Below are 17,736 nucleotides of genomic sequence, written 5' to 3'. Positions count from 1 at the left end.
GGATAAAGCGACCTCAGTTGTGCAAGGCAGTTTTCAGCAACCCGAACTTGGTAATACCCGAGTGCTACTCGGCCATACTTGAGTAGCGGGAGCGCTGGCGGAGCGTTGGGAGCAGCCACCCCAGCCGACGAGATGTGCTTTGCAATATGAAAAGAGAACGGGATTTTAAGGCAGAGGACATCTTTCATCAGTCTAGCTTAAAAAAAAACCACAACAAAACAACAGAACATCTTCAGATCTTAAGACTATCACATCTACAATTATGCTAAAACCTGTTTTATATAAAGTGTGGGAGCTGGCAGACCATGTGCCACGGTGATGGGCTGAGACCTGGCGCGGTCACACCTTGGTCAAAAAAAATGGGTACTACCCACAGGAAGGCAGCTGCCTTCGGTGATAGTCTGAGGAAAGCCGACGGATGGCCACACGCAGTTTTGTGTTCCATGGAAGATGAGGCGAGGAAGAAAGGCCGCCGGGTAGGGAGCGAGACAGGGATGAATGCACCTTGGGGCCGGGAAGGTCAGCCTTGCCCGGATCTTTCCTCAAGCACCCAGACGAAAACCTCTCACAGGCAGGCAGATCCCATCCGCCACCTCTCCCTCGCTTCTCCCCCGACTCGAGCGGCCAACGGCCCCGAAACCAAAGCCCGCGGGAGGGGCTCCCGGCCAGCCCCCACCCCCGCGCCTGCCCAGTCCGCGACGAGCGCCCCGGCCGCCTCCCGCTTCTCTGCCGCCACCCCCTCCTCCCCGCGCCGCCCCAGCTGGGGGCCGCCGCCGCGGGGGCGGAGGCAGCGGGCGGGCGCCTCCCCGAGCGGCGCCCCCGGTCCTGACGGCGTTTCCGGGCGGGGGAGCCAGGATGTGCGTCCGGGTTGGGTCGGCCCCAGCGAGCGGTTTCCTCTCGCCTTCCCCCCTTCCCTGCCTCCCTCCCTCCCTCCCCGTTGCTGAGGTGGAGCCGCCGCCGTGCCCGCTGAGGTGGAGCCGCCGCCGTGCCCGCTGAGGGAGCGCCGCCCGCCCCGCTCCTGCAAGGGGTTGGTGAGAAGGGCCGCGGGGGGACGGGAATCGGGGCCCCGGCGGCGGCTGGGGGCGCCCCGAAGCGGGAGGGTGCTGCCGGGCCGGGCGGGCTGGCGGGGAGCGGGGCCGGGGAGGCGGTGGGGCGGGCGCCGGAGGGGCCGAGGCCGCGGGAGGGGGGCCAGGGTGGCCGGCCGAGCCTCCGCCCTCAGCGGGGCCGCGGCGGCGGCGCCTCCCGGGCAGGGCGGGAGGTGGCCGCGGGCAGCCCCTTGCGCGGAGACCACCCAACGGCTGCCTCCGCCGAGCGTAGGTCCTCGCTTAAAATGGCCATCCGGATTCCTGGGGGCCGACCTAGCGGCAGTTCTAGCGGTGCTTGCCGAATAGCCGATAAAAATGTATGTGTGCTAATGTTTAATGCAACCAAAGGCAATCCAGAAACATTACCTGCCTGGGTGAGGCGGAGCGAGGGTATTGGGTAGCCCGGCTCTTCCAGCACGGGCTGCGTGTGTGTGGTGATGGGCAAAGTCTTTAAAAATAGGTGTATTTTCTCCTCTTTTGAAAGGAGGGTTGCTTACCTCTTGGGGGGAAATTTGCTGCTCTGCAGATGCGGAGCGTTACTGCCATGAAATGCCGGCACAGCAAAACGCGGGGGAAACTTAGCTGTCGTCTGTGCCTCCGTTTCTTCCTCATTAAAAAAACCCACCAAAACTTGAATGAAATATCTTTCTAGTAAGCCCAATAGATTATTTTCCATTTTTGCACATTGGAATTTTAGCTTATATAAAAATATCCGTGTCTGCTAGAACCGCTTGTGCTGTGAACTTTGTCCGTGTACTTCAGCAACTTGGCTTTCTCTCTAGTTAATGTACGGTGTACACGGGCAAAATTAAATCAGAGAGAAATTAGGTGGCTCCCCTGCAGTGGCTGTGTGTTGTGAGATTATGATCACACCTAATATACTTATAATACAGGCTTTTTAAATGAAAATAACTTGTGTGTTGATAAGGTAAATTATCTAAACATGTTTAGAGACAGTTGGATTATTCAATTTCTTGTTTTAAAAAAAAGACCTTTGGAAAATGCATTATCTTCAGAATTACCCAATAATATTTGTACGTTTAGTGTTTTAATTCACATGCCAAAAATTAAATGAATAAGAGCATACAAATTTATGATTTTTATCGACTTCCTCAGAAAGACAAATTTAGACGAGTTTATAAGAACTGGCGTAAGGGATATAATCACAGAAAGGTTTATGTCTTCAAAGCATCAGAGTTGGTGTTAGGTGACGCTATCTGAACTGGGTATAAGAGAACAGTGGCTGAAGTTAGAAGTTGCCATACTTCAGACTCATGCTACGTGCTAGGTTGATCAGTTGAGCGTCTTGTATGTGTCAGCAGTGGAGCATCAGGAACATAATCGACATGACAATACATTTGTACAGTGGAAGGATATATTTTTATGAACAGTTATATTAATTTCCAGTTAATAAGTGGCAAATCAAAGTACAGACTGCCTAAAAAACTTGCCTGAGGTCACTTAAACAGTCTGTGGCAGAGCTGAAGATAAATTGTACAATCTTTGTGAATCCTAATGTGTGATCATATTTCCTCCTGCTTTCTGTTCACAACATTTTTATGAACATAGCTATTTACTTTGTTTACAGAATCGATAGTTTCCTGAGTAAACTAGAGAGTCACTTGGGCTACAAAGATGTTGGAAGAAGATATGGAGGTGGCCATCAAGGTGGTGGTAGTAGGAAACGGAGCTGTTGGAAAGTCCAGTATGATTCAGCGATATTGCAAGGGGATTTTTACAAAAGACTACAAGAAAACTATTGGTGTAGATTTCCTGGAAAGACAAATCCAGTACGTATTAACAGATGCCATACTATTGTTTTTTACCTTTCCTTCTACTTCTTTGTAATCCTTCTGTTGTAATCCTAAGATTTACAAAGACTTGAAACAAGGCCTGCTGTCTGCAAAGCACAGTAGAGGGAGTTGTTTTCTCTCTTGCACAGTGGGCTAAAATTATATCACTCTATTTTCCATACAAGATTTAGCAAAATAAAATTTGGAACCTCTGATGTACTAAGCTTTTTGACAAGTTTCCTTTGTATTCTACCACCTGTTGATTTTTTTTTTTTTTAATTTCTTGTGGAGGAAGTAGAAGTACTTATGATAAAACAATTACACAAATTTATTAGCCAATATAGATTAAAATAACTGGGAAAAATAATTAAATATGCTATAGATTTAGTCTCTTTATGTAATATAAGCAGATAATACCCAATTATGTTTGATAAAATGGAAAATGCTATGGTAATGAGAAGTAAGAAAATTCTATAAATTTTGTAAGCTAATGAAAAAGACAAAAGAACCATTATTCAGGCACCTACGTTTTGTTTTGAAGTCTATATTATTGTTCCTCATAGAGGGAAATGCAGAGGAAGAAGAGGAAAAGAAGGGGAAAATGTAATATGGATTGTGAGAAAAGAACATGTAATGTAATTGAGGGAGTACTGCTATAGCATGTTACAGAGGTGAACCATTATCAATATTAAGTTGTGTTATATTTAAATGAAGTAAAATCTGAACTGAATTACTCTTATATTGTAGACATAGAAATATTTCCATGTCAGTTGTTTTGAATTGCTCGTTTGTTGTATTGATTGCAAAACTCTCTTTTATTTCAGAGTTAATGATGAAGATGTCAGGCTAATGTTATGGGATACTGCGGGTCAAGAAGAATTTGATGCAATAACTAAGGCCTACTATAGAGGTGAAAATACCGTGTTTGTTATTTAGCAGTTGGTTGTGGTTTTTTTTTTGGTCTGCACATCTCCAAGATATTTTCCTATCTCTGTGTTAAGAATTTTAGTTATTTTGTGTCTGTGCAAAGCATTATTAGTTCACTTCTTTCAGTTCTTAAATGTTTTTCCCCTTCATGTAAGATCCTTGCCTTAATTATTCCTTTATGCAGGATGTTCAGTAGTGCCCTTTAAAAAACATAGAACAAAATGAGACAAATATCTGCACAGAAGCTGCACAGAATGTAGCCATTCAGACAATCAAATGCAAAATTATTATTTTTCCCTCTAAAAGCCTTTTCTTACTTTTGTAAGACATATATTTGTAAATGTTTCAAAAAACTATGGCTGAAGAACTTAGAAATTAATCCCAGGGAAAAAAAATCCGCCAGTCATCCTACAAGGATAGTTTACTAGGCACAACAGTTCTCTTACTAGTACAGGCTGCCTTGAGCACGTTAACACAACGGAGTAATAAGGAAAGCGTATTTACTTCGTAAAATAGAAACTATATTATCGGTGATATAAAGGTAGGTTATCTATTTAGCCAGTTACAAATTGCATACTCGGGCTTTCTTTGCATATAATTTAACAATGGTTAAAACAAAGGAAAATCTTTCCTTTTTGTTTTTTAACTTGAGAGAGAGAATGACTTGGCAAAGATTCCATTACTCAGTTCTTGTCAAACTAATTTCCTGATGGCTGGGAAAAATATATCGCTATGGTATAAAATCTTGGAAAAATTACCTCATTTAGAGATAAAATAATAGTTATGCTGTGCTATTTCAGGGTGGTATAGTCCTCTGACCTTCTTATATTTCGTGATTGTTTTTGGCAACTAATAGGGTTGGGTTTTTTTTTTTTTAATACTTCTGGTTGTCACTTGTAATTAATGATTACCATTCCTTCAGAGAAAGATATTTCTTTTCCTATTTCTTTTTATCCTCATGTGGAAATAGATCATTCTGTTATTTTACAGCTGACAAGTTGAACATACGAATTTTAGAAGGTAGTACTTGATTCTCTTGGAGCTTCCTTTTTACTCTCCTGGCATTCAGTTCTCTTGTGTGCTTTGCTCTCTTCAGTTGTTCCAAGCCAAAGTCTTTTTCTCCTAATTACTGGCAATGATATGCTAAAATATGGAGTGTTCAGAAGAACTTGAAAGTACACTTACTGGACTCACTTAGCACATACCTTGAGTATCCTGAAATCTTGCTCATGACTCGTGCCCAGCATAGTGCAGTTAGATCTCTACCTTCAAGATCTTTATACTGAAGAGGCTGCTGTGAAATAGGACATAAGTCATCCTGTGGATACACATTGTAGACAGCATGATGGATATATTAACAGTTCAAGCTATTAGATACAGTGTCTGTTCTGCACTAGACTGACTCATGAAGGACAAGGGAAATTGTAAGAGCCTGGAATGCCATTTTGGTTAGCATCAGGTCTGCAAGCACCATATTATAGAAGCAAGAGGTCAACCTTACTTTGGAAATGCAAGGATTTCATTGCCAATTACTGCTGATAAGGGGAGGATGCCTGTAAGGTAGGTGCTGGCTGTTACTTCCAGGTCTGCTTCTCCCACACGTCACTGTTCCACTGTCATTACGCTAGGGCTTACATACTCTCCTGGAACCTTATGTATTGTCAGTTCTTCAGGGATCAGCTGCTCATGCATGGTCACACAGTGAGTGCTTCAGAGCCTGTTTCTCAGCTCTTCTTGTCCAGGGACCAAATTCATTCAGCCTTGCAGGGAAACAAAATTGGAGCTGACAGTGGATTTGTCATGTGGTTTTCTATGTACAGGAGAGAATGCGCAGCCAGTGTAGCTGCATGCTACATATAATCATATAATAATATATATGTAAATATATATATAATATAATATATATAATCATATATAATCATATAATGCAAGGAGTCCAGCAGCCTAAATTCAAAGAGTTGAAGGAAGCTCTGTATGTATTTAATAATTTCTTATATTGTGTCATGCATCTTACCAGTTTCTATCCGATGGAAGTCACACATTTTCTAATTGGCTAGGTAACTTCATTTATATGCTAAGCACATAAGCTGTCATTAGCAGCACGATGTGTTTTGTACATGTTACAGATGTTTCTCAAAGCAGTATTTGATCACTTAGTTGTGCGTACAACCTCTTCCATTCGCTACCACTGATCTCTTGAGTTAGGTTTTTGATGGAAAATGGACATCTTGCCCATTAGTCTGTTATTCAGTTGCTGATTAGCCAAATTCTCACGCTTCTCATTTTGTTGCATGATAATTAGACTTTATAATTCTCAATTCTTCATAGTATTGCTCTAGCTTGCACTTGTCAACCATTTTTGGCTGTAGTAACTATAATAATGGGAGGGCTGCAAGACTGTTCTGGTCCAATTTGGAGCAAGGCAGCCCTCTTTTGGATACTTTTAGTGAGACCTTAAACCCTGCTAAGTCTGTTGAAGGCAGCCAGGATCCACAGCAGTTAGAACATCAACAGTAAACAAGAACAACTGGATGATGCTATCATTTGACCTTGCATTTTATCTCAGTTTAAGGTTGAAGGAGCCACCGTCAATTTTATAGTGAACGTGTGTGTTCTGTTACAGCCTGAAAAAGCTGAGGCAAAGAACAGAAGAGTGAAACAAATAGGTGCCAAGCATAACACCCTTGTGAGTCCACTCATAGCAAGGAATTTCTTTACATATTTTCTATTACATAGGCTTTGTACCATTATGAAAGGAGAAAATACGGTTACAGAGCCTGTGAGGGTGCGATAGTCTGCTGAGGATCTTTGAGACCTACTCAGCTGACCAGCTCATGCTCTGTTTGAATCAAGTAGAGATGCTAGCACTACTCTCTTAAGTTTTTTCTGAATTAGTCTAGGTATGAATATCATATCAGTGATTCTGCAGCCAGTTGGAACCTTTTTAAAATAAAGATACAGGGGTTATCAAAGCAGTAATTGCATACAAAAAAATCCAATGGCCTTTTCTTCAGTACTTTAAAGTAGCTTTACAAAACAGCTTCTTACAAAAGAACTTTGATTTAATATATTCATCGAGAACATCCTGGTTTTAGCTGTTATGCTCCTGTCTGACACTGTCCTGTGCCTTTGCTATTGATGTCTGTTGTTGTACACAATCTGTTGTATGACAAAGACGGTGTACGACTCCATTTGGAGTAGATGAGTGAGATGATAACGTTACTGACTTCTGAATACTGTCAACCTCTGCATACAGAAAGGTGTTTCAATGCCTAAATCCTGGGTTTTGTCTTTTTTTTTTCTCCTTAGAGCTCCTACATGGACATTATAATTTCTTAAACTTGTTTATGTTCTCAATAAAAGTATTGAGTATTTAGCAATATTCTTAAAAGATGAAAAGAATTTACCTAGTAGGATCTCTTTCCTGCAGCATCTTCTGGTGAACTCTGTTGCCATACTAACTTCTGCCCTATACTGAAGCATACTTTCAGAAAGATCACATTTGATATTGTTTTGAATTGAGCATGAGAAGAATACTCCTTTTGTTCTTCTCTTCTTAAATAAGCATTTTGCAGGGTTATTGGATTAGTAAATTTTGATATTTCTTACATCCAGTGGTCAAAATCTTCAGCAGACATTTGGAAATATACAATTACATGTAGAATATATGTAGAGAATTTGTCATCGTTGATATACAGGTATATCTCTTGATGAGGAAAGACACGTCTGTTTACTGTTGTTTGTTAACTTCCTGGTAAGAACCTTTAAATGTCAGAATCTTGAAGGTCCTCAAAAATACTTCAGTTTGATTCCTTATCAGAGCCTATTGTGTAATTCTCTTTAAAAAGCAATATGGCCAAACGGAGCTATTTTTACTGTCCCTGTCCACTGCATTCTACATGTATTATATCTGAATTGAATAAGGAGGTCTGATGTTGTAAGTCACCCCCTTTTTGCCTACCACATGTAGGACTTTTCCCTCTAAACTTACTGTTACCAAGTTATCTCCGTGTTTTAGCATTCAGAAGGAATGGGTGGAAGGAGAGAGATGAAGTGAAAGTGCCTTAGAGTGGAAACTTCACAATGGATTTCTTAGTCTTAAGACTGAACAAGATGATGTTTACAGATGGTGAGAGTCTTTTAATAAATATTCTCATCTCCAGTAGAGCAAAGACCTTGAGAGGCGCTATTAAGCTAGACTGTGAGACGATAGGTTAAATTCATCATTGACAAATGCAAAGTAACCTGCTTTGGAAAGAATAAGCCTGCTGGGTTAAGCCACAACAATTTTACACCTATCTCACAGAATTCTAAGTGGAATTGCATCAGAAGAATTGCATACATTAGAATATGGTGTGGACATTAGGGAAAACAAACAAAATTTTAGAACACAAGTAATAGGGAAGATTATGGAAGACTACATTGCTACTGTTTTATTGGTAGAGCTTGATTTGTAATTCTGAGGGCAGTTCTTATTGTTCTGTATAAAACCGTAGAAGGGTCTTAATCGCATAGGAAAACTTTCGTAAAGATAGACTGAACTTGACTTTGAAAAGATAAATAAAAGGAAACCTAAGAAAAGAACTAGAGTGCTTTGTGTCAAAGAAATACAAAGAAGAACAGAATACAGGAATGGTGAAAGTCATAGATAAAAGAAGATCCATACTGCTGAAATAATTTTTCATGCTATATGTAATTAGATTGGAATATTCGCCACAAGGTAACACTGGAGTCTCAAAGATACTAGCCATCTATTCCTTTTACACTGTTACTAAATATCAAGTATATTAAAGGCATATAAATAATAAAGTGTTTCTCCATGCGTTTATGCGCAAAGAAAAGTAGTTTCCTGAGGATGACAAAGGGCAACTGGACAGTCAAAAGATCACTCACTAATATTTCAAGTGTGGAAGTACCTTCTCAGTATCCATGGGTTTTAACTATTGTTTGCTAAGATTGTTACAAAACCATAACAAAAATGGTACAAAACATTTTGTATAATTTATCATAGTGCTGTGATAAAATGAGTATGAATTAGAAATACACTTATTTTCTCCAAAAAGCTACTAAACAATTTACTTGAAATAATCGCAGCTTTCTCTGAAACGTTTTCTGCGTTACAAAATCCAGGTTACTGTAGCACAAAGAATAATGTGAAGTGTGCTTTACAGATACTGCATACGGAAAAATATTTACCTTCTGGTCTCCATTAAGCTGTCTGGAAAACAATGAGCAATAAGCAAGCCTCCCTTTCTCTTTTTCCAGCCTTTCCACACCCCCTCCTATTCCTTTTCCCTGCGTACATGCACCATGCTGGAAATAGCTTGAAAGGTAGCAGACCCATAGCCATCATGAAGAATGAGTATAATGATCAAAATAATATGGCAATCTATTTTCATTTGTGGAATTTATGACCATTGGTTTGACACAAGCTGGTGGTAGAAGTGCACTTTTATGGGAGAAACTTGAAAAATCCCTCATATTTGAAATACATTATATATGATACTTCTTTTTTTTTAATGTTTGTTGGTTGATTTGTATTTATTTGTATTTGTAATTGATTTGTGTATTTTTAGGAGCCCAGGCTTGTGTTCTTGTGTTTTCTACTACTGACAGAGAGTCCTTCAAAGCAATCCCTACCTGGAAGGAGAAAGTGGTGACCGAAGTTGGAGACATTCCCACAGTTCTTGTGCAGAATAAGATCGATCTTCTTGATGACTCTTGTATAAAGAAGTAGGAGTTTTATCTTACCGTTTTTAAAGAACAATATATGCCCCCTGTATACACTGTTTTTTTAAAAAAAAAAACCAAAACCAAAACTGTCGGAGTTTCTGGTGAAGACTTGCGATATCTAGGCTGTCAAACCTATGCCCTGCATCAAAATGTGCCCTAGAACCACGGGTGACAGGTGTTGCTGCATGAGTGTAGTTACTTGGCCAGATGTGCTTGCCAAGCTAGGAGCTTTCTGTTTGCTTCACGCCTCCTTCTGAAGTGTCAGCCAAAAAAATAGAGGAATAGCATGAAGAGTTTGGTTGTGCCATGATATGGTTCTTTTTTTTTTTTTTTTTTTTTAGATCAGAAATTCTAAAACTAAATTTTCTCTCCTGTTAAAATTTACAGTTAGTGTTAAACTGTGCTGTGCATCAGTGAAATTACCTTGTCTAGTTCAGCTAGTGAATGTTTGCTAAAATGACGAAGAAGTATTAAACAGGTTGTTTGAAAAAGTATCTTAGTATTCTTTGCTTCGCTTTTCTTTAATTTGTTTTTATTGCTCATTTTTAGCAAAACATTATACCTCCATAGAAATACGTATCTGTTAATATTCTCAAACTGCATGGTGCTGATCCTTCTTCAGTATATTTTTCTTTGCAGATTTTACTGTCAGTTCATTCTGCCTTTGTATATATGACCAGTTTCATTCTTGCCATAAAATCAGCTTAACAAATGCTAACTTTTATTTACCTCAGCATATCATGTAGAAAATACTGCATGACGAAGTTGATCATTTTCCACTTCTTTATTTCTACTGTCTTCTTGAGAGATTTAAATTATTTATTCTTTTTGTTGTTTCCTGCACTGGCTTTCTTTGTTCTCTGTTTGCTATCATTGATGGCATAAATCAGCTTCTACTGCCTCTGCAAAGAATACTGAGAATCTTTCAAAGGAAAAGCAAAATTGCATTTGAACTCCTTCTTTATTCATGGTATGTCACTTAGGTTTTGCTCTCGGAATACTCCATCTGCCTCAGTAACTTCATCTTTCTGATGACATGATTTGCCTTGGTGAAACTTTCATGAGTTCTGTCAGCTTTTCCTTAAAATTTAGCACAACTTCTCTTTCACTTCACAGAAAAAAGTAATTCTTGATTTCATCGCTGCACTAATCTGATTGCATAGTCTACTGCTTTATTAAAATATACTTAAGGATTACTTTGTTGTTTTGACTTTGCAGTGGTAATTATTCTGATTCTAGTGCTGTTAATTACAGCCTCCTTCCTTTTGGTTTCACTGACACCTGTTTTCGAACCCTTGGGAAATTTTAGTTAATGAAGTCAATAAATATTGGAAAGCAATTACTTTTGGTCATAAAGAAACTGCATGTAAAGTACCTTGTTATAGTGGAGATATTGTAAAGAAATTAAGGATCAGGTATTTTTTGACTGAGTTTCTTAATCCACCTTGCCATGTTTAACTTGCCACGAAGCATTTTGCTTATGAGACTAAATGCTGACAAATAATACAAATCAGTATTTACAAAGTCTTCTTCTGTTGTGCAGTGAAGAGGCAGAAGCACTGGCAAAAAAACTAAAATTAAGGTTCTACCGAGCATCTGTGAAGGAAGACCTAAACGTAACTGAAGGTACGAGATAACAGCAGAGTAGGTGTCTGTCCTGCCCACTGCTGTATAGAAGTGTACATCTCTCTAGTTTGGAGCTGATCTGTTACTTCCCATGTTGTTGCATGCTGTTGGCAATCCTTTTTGTATTTCTTAGCAGCACACTTTAAATATAGCTAGAATTACTTGGTGTAATTATTTGTAGGCCTGTTTCTTTGTGTACGTCTTTCCTTTCTCTTCCACAAACAGTGCATAGCTTCAATATTTAGAAGTGCCAATGTGTTAAGGCTGCTTAGTTCTAATGACTGTCAGTAAGCACTGAGCTTTTAAAAAAATTATATGTAGAAGTTAAATTATTACAGTAAACAAAATGTTGAACAGATTATTTTGTAATTGTTAATAAATAATTGATATAAACTATTATTTCATAGTTTAGTTATATTTAAAGTACGTTAAAAGATTGGATTTCTTGCAGTGTTTTTTCTACTGATGATATTTTACTAGTTCCCAAGTATCACTTTTTAATGTATATATTTAATTTAATAAGAGTACTGTTATAAAATTCAGTCACTATCTTTTGCAGGGTGGGTTTGAATAATCATGAATTGTAGTCTCTGATAACTTATGTTTTGTTTAATCAGGCAAACTTAATAGTAAACTAATTGTTTCTCCTCCATTAACGTCATACACCTTGGAAAAAACATCTACAAGAGAAAATGTAAAGTGTTTCTGTATCATCTTTACATGAGTTATTAATTACAAATGTAAATAATCGTAACATATATAGGTTCTGAAAATTCTCCTATAGTTGTAGATTTTTTCAAAATCCTAGGTAGACTTTCTATACCCCAATACAAATGAGGGTAGCATTAGTGAATTAGAAAAATGTTGCTGCCAAGTTTTATTAATGGCCTTACTTTACATGACTGCTATTATTCTAAGGCTTCTTGCAAAAAATATATATATTAAATTCCTACATAATATAAAAAAGTTCCAAGCTGCATGAATTGGAACATTTGGCAAAATGTACGTGCCAGCTTTATTACAGGAGTATTGAGATGTTTCTGTCTGGTGTGTAGGACCCTAGTACTGCAAACTGTAAGACTTGGGTAGACATCGGACTGATCTGGATTTTGCTCAGGTACACAGGCCTGCCAAGAGAGAATCACTTAACCAGATTGTGCTAAACCTGTGGTGTCAAATGCACTTTTGTCACCATGAAGAATTTTGATACAAAGGTATTATTATTGATATGAAGATTATTTTTAAGCATACTCTGATGTACCTTTTTTTCTTTTTAACATTCCAGTTTTTAAGTATTTGGCTGATAAATATCTTCAAAGGCTCAAGCAACAAACAGCTGAAGATCCAGAACTAGTACATACAAGCAGTAACAAGATTGGTATGTATACTGTAATAAAAAACCAGAAGTCAGTATTTTGTGCCATCAAAGCTTATGGTCTCATCTGTTTTCTTACGGACTTAATACAAGGTGAATCAGGTTCTAATTATTACCTTCCTATCTGAGGATACCGTCCCCTTTCCTTCTGTAAAATAACTTTGTGACTCTAAAGTTACAAGATGTCAAACTGATGTACTGGAGTTTCTAGCTAATGTTTGACAGGTGCCCTTTTATTAAATTTGTTTAAACAAACATTGTGTAAGGACTTGAGAAAGGATGCTTGTTGGGTTTTCCAAAGTCATTAGTATTAGCGTTACTCATCTTGGTGCGGATTTACAAGAGACTCATGGTGAAAGAATCTGGCATGTAATCAGAAGGCCTTTGTAAACTGCCTTTTGTAAGGGAACACTGAACTTCTGTAGTCCTTCTTTAAAGCATTTCTGAGTCAGTTCATTTATTTTCCTTAAAGCACTCCCTTTTTATTCACGCTTTTTCCTTACCTTTATCTCAGCAAAGTTTCTAACTTTAAAATACTCATGTTTTTCTTTTGTTATATTACTCAACTAACCATAACTTTGTTACCATGCAATTAGTAACATACACAGATGCAGATGTGTGCATATGCTGCCCTTCAATTACATAGATGTATACTAGCTTTAAGTACTGCCTGGCTAATAATTCCAACTGGCTCTACTTCAAAAATTGACCCAGAAACAGAGAAAGCCTTTAAAAACTAGAGTATGCATTTGAAGTGCACTACTATGCCTTAGTGTTGTGTCTTAAGCGTTAATGTACTATGCTTGCAGGAAGTAAAGAAATACAAATACTTTCCTTGTCTTTAAATTCTGTAGGTGTTTTTAATACAGCTGGTGGAAGTCACTCCAACCAAAATTCTAGCACTCTTAATGGTGGAGATGTCATCAACCTTAGACCAAACAAACAGAGGACCAAGAAAAACAGAAGTCCTTTTAGCAACTGCAGCATACCTTAGACGACTTTTGGAGGGAAAAAAACCAACCCAGTGAATTGGATGAAGTTGTGCAATTGAGTACAGAATAAAGCCAGCTGTAGAGGTATTTTTACCAGTGCTTTAGCAAATCTTGTGCCTATGGGGTCCTTGGTAGAGGGTGGATTTAGATAAACTTGCTGATGCAGTGTTTTTTGGTGTGTAGAGTGAGACACCTGGTGGCAAAACAGAGCCGTGGCTGCCCCGTGCACTTTGTAAAAATTAGGCAAGCTTCTCCTTTTTCAAGGAATTATTTACAGAGCTATGAACTAGGTATTGCTGAATTGCAAAGCACATTTAACCTAAGGATAATACTTACAGGTATAGGTACAGACCATATCGCTATGGCCCAAGGTAAAGCAGCAATCTTGCAACTAAATTTCAAAGAAAATGTTAGAATTGGTTAGTCAGGACACTAAGAAGATAAACGAAGAGCAAAAAGAAGACACTACATTTTATGCCTGACTATATTAATATAGATTCTGGCAGTTCTGTCAGTGCAATATACTTGTATTATATATATATGAGTGCTAAGGAATATATGTAAACATTTGGTATGAATATGTAGGCTAAATTCCAGTGTATACGTTACTTGGAGATCAGCTAATGATCATAAAATAGCATCTTCCAAAAAAAATTTTCCTTTAAAAATGTTGCATTTCAGATGAGGCTTTCCCAGCTGCCACTGTGTACATTTAACTTGCTATACTTTGGGCCTAAAAGCTTAAATTTAAAAATGTGTGGTGCCAAAAATGCTCCTTCTTTTTACCTAATGCTGTGCTACAGATGTTTTTGTAAGTTTGTTTTTCTCAGTCTTAACAGGTTGAACAAATAACAGAGTCTTTGACACTAATAGCTATTCAGAAGGAACATATAATCATATTCCTGTTCAAATTTGATTGTTGTATCCTGTGTTGTCTATGAAAAAGGAACTTGCAAAGTGGTGTCACAAAATATTTATCTTTGGAAAAATTTTTCATAGATAGCATAAACTAAGTTATGGAGGATCCAAAAAATTGCAGCTGATGACTGAATTACATTAATGAGACATTCTTGAATGTTGTCTCAGATTCAAAGTTAGCTGCTGGTTGCAGAAAATCTAATTCTGCAAGATCAGAGACATGGCAAAAATTTTTCAAAGTGCTTAAGTAATTTTACAGAATTGATTTAGATGTTTAGGAGCCCAAATCTAAATTAAAGTTATTTGGGCTTAGGCTCCTAAATCACTAAGGTGCTTTTAAAAATGCTAAGCAAGGTATCTTTTATTTACCAAAAATAAACACTTTTTAATCCTCTTCAAGAGCATGCATGCCTTCTAAAAAATATCCATTTTGTTTACATGTTTTTGTATGGTATGATATAATTTTAACTTTCTAGGATTTCTACAACAAACCTGCCGGTGACAAATGCAAAATATGCTGCTTGAAAAAATTCAGAGTTTTAATAGTTTTTTAAATAGTGTATGAGAATGAAAATGAGTCGAGTGATCCTGTATATTTTTGGAAGAAGGACTTTTCACTGTGTGAATTAATGTAGGAAGCTTGACTTACTTTGTTTCTAAGTCAATGAGTATGAAAACTGAAATGTACTCTTTTTCCCACTGTCTGCAGGGAGAGAAGTGGGTGGCAAGTTATGCGCAAACACTAAAGATCTCTGAACTCTGTATTTTATGTTTACTGTATGAGACTTTCTACCGAGTACCGTTATTTCTTTGACAAGCTGTTAGAGCATCTCTTGTTGCCAGCAAGAAGGCAGCCTTCAAGGCGCTCGATCCCCTTTCCTATTGCAGCAAAACTGTGTGTTCTTCACCGTAATGTTTCCTATATTTTCTCTTGGATAAAGGCCTTTATTTTTTAACAAGTGCATTTAATCACTCTATGTATGTATAAATGGAGCCAAGTCCTGTCTGTCTTAGCAATTTAAGAAGTAAGGTACTTAGGATAAGACTTATGATTGTACATCATGGGGCCACCTTTATGCATGAAGAATTTTGACACCTGTTTTTAATATGGAAACTTTTACCTTTTGTTGTCTGTCTACTGGTTTCATATTTTTTATTCATTTTTCTTGAAAAAGAAACAAAACCACAAAGTATCTGAAACATCTTTTTTGCCTTGTTTGACTTTGTACAGAGTACTGAAAAATGTCTTTATTACATGTAATGACCATTTGTACTATTACATGTAATACTGTAGACATTGTACTATTACATAAGCCATTTGTATTTAAGGTCTGTCATTATAAACCACTGTTTTGAGGACTGAAAACTCAGTAGAAATTTTCATAGGTGGCGACTTGACAGACTTGCTAAATTTAGGATATGTTGAAATTTAGTACACGTACCTTAATGTAGGAATGTATATTTGCAGCAGTGAGTTTTAATTTCATTCCCACCTTAAATCTAAAGCAGCTCGCTCTTTGTCGTGACTTTGCAGTGCTTGTTCTCCAATACGACTGAGATGGAGACTGTCCAAGTTAGCATTTTTCTGGCGAGTGCTCTGCATGTACGCTGCTTGAAAATTTAATTTTTATCCTACTGGGGATAATGTGTAGATGTAAACCAGATGACTTGCATATTGCGGGAATCCTTAGGTATTCTCATCACTCTTCAGTGGGAGTAACTTTTGCATTTTGGATGAAGAGACATGCCTAAGTGTTTAGCGCTCGCATTGTCCCTTGTGAAGAATATTTATTATAAACATTGCCCCATTCTCCGTTCAAAGTGTTCTCATTAAAATATCATGTGTTTTAGTTACCAAAACCTACAGGTGCAGAGCTGGTAGTAAAAATGCCCTTCTCTGTGCATCTGTGTGACTGCATGGTGGAAGAGGATGTAGCTCTCGGCTCTCTGTTACAGCCGTGGCAGATCGGCATCCTGGTTTTAGGAGCAACAGATGTTCCTGCCACAAGACACAAAGTTTTGTTCTGTGAGACTAAGCTAACTGCACTCCTGTTTTATCTGTTAATATCTCTTGAGTAGCTCATTGGATGTATTATCTGAATCTTGCCAAAATCCTTTGCTTTCAACTGATAATGCTACCACTAGTAGAAAACGTCAGTAATTGTTAATGCCTTAGTGAAATAAGCATTCACTAAAGAGTATGACACTAAAGCATCTGTCACTCCCGTGTTGTATCCATTCAGTGAATGGGTGTTCTCCCAGTAAGTGGGGCATCATTTGATGCGAAGCGGTAATGCTAGGGATGTATTTCCAACTGGAAATAACAAATCTCAAAGTTGTAAGATTGATCACACTAAGACTTTTGTGCTTGTGCGTGTGGTTAATTTAAAAAAAAATTAAATGTTCCACTTAAGACAATTTGGGAGCTTTCTTATTTTCAGTATTTCTTAAGGCAATGCTTACCTTTTTGAGTCAAAATGCCTGAATTACCATACTGTCAGTCTGATTTCCTGTTTAATTTTTTAAGGCTTCGGCAAAATTTGTCTTTTTTTTTCTCTCCGTTATTGGGCTACAACATATCTGACACATAGTTTTCCTTTGCATCACTTCTGTAGATGTTTGTTAGCTGAAGGGAATTGAGCAGCTGAACACGTTGTACTGCCTGGAGGTTATGCAGGGGTACATGCGTAACACTCGGTGAACGTGCACTTTGAACCCGTTAATTCATCTATTCAAGTTGATAGTTACCAGTTAATAATAGAACTAATTATTTGCACTGCAGAACCCTCTTGTGGGAGTTCAGTCATACAGCAACCCAACAAACATGCTTTTTGGATTCTAGAGACGGTACGTAAGCCCCTACTGCTTTTCTAAATGTAATCGTAGACCTTTGGCTGAAGTGGCAGTACCTGAACACTGGTTGTACGTAAGGCAGAGAGCAAGCGTCGTCCAACATGCTTGATTTCATCAAAACTACCTTACCATCTTTTTGTAGGAAGCAACAGTTGCGCGTATCTTCTTTTTAATGCTCAAATAGCATTGACAGAAGAAAATACTTCTCTCTGTTAAATATGGCATCCAAAGAGATAATCAAAATTATAGAAGAAAAAATGCAGCAATGCTTAGATTTAAGATGAAAGGTGCTGTAGTAGAATAAGAGAAACTTTCAAACAGTTCCATGACACAGAAGTGTTCTGTATGAGTCATCTCAAAGCCAGGTGAGTCCGAGTACTGAACTAGACTCATTCTCAGGTTTCTAGTAGTAGGATAATACTGCTAAATAATTT

At 38.2% G+C, this 17,736-nt stretch overlaps 1 protein-coding gene across 1 annotated transcript; it reads left to right on the top strand.

The window, feature by feature from the left end:
* Positions 1-762: 762 nt before the first annotated feature.
* Positions 763-17,541, top strand: RAB23 (RAB23, member RAS oncogene family). The gene is made up of 7 exons (XM_075145260.1): positions 763-1,027; positions 2,674-2,875; positions 3,703-3,788; positions 9,382-9,538; positions 11,082-11,164; positions 12,450-12,542; positions 13,394-17,541. The coding sequence occupies exons 2-7, from the start codon at positions 2,721-2,723 to the stop codon at positions 13,531-13,533; spliced, it is 714 nt and encodes a 237-aa protein (XP_075001361.1). The 5' UTR covers positions 763-1,027; positions 2,674-2,720; the 3' UTR covers positions 13,534-17,541.
* Positions 17,542-17,736: the final 195 nt, after the last annotated feature.

Source organism: Calonectris borealis, chromosome 3 (genome assembly GCF_964195595.1).
Source record: "Calonectris borealis chromosome 3, bCalBor7.hap1.2, whole genome shotgun sequence".
Lineage (NCBI taxonomy): Eukaryota > Metazoa > Chordata > Aves > Procellariiformes > Procellariidae > Calonectris > Calonectris borealis.
This window is presented reverse-complemented; position numbering and strand designations above follow the sequence as displayed.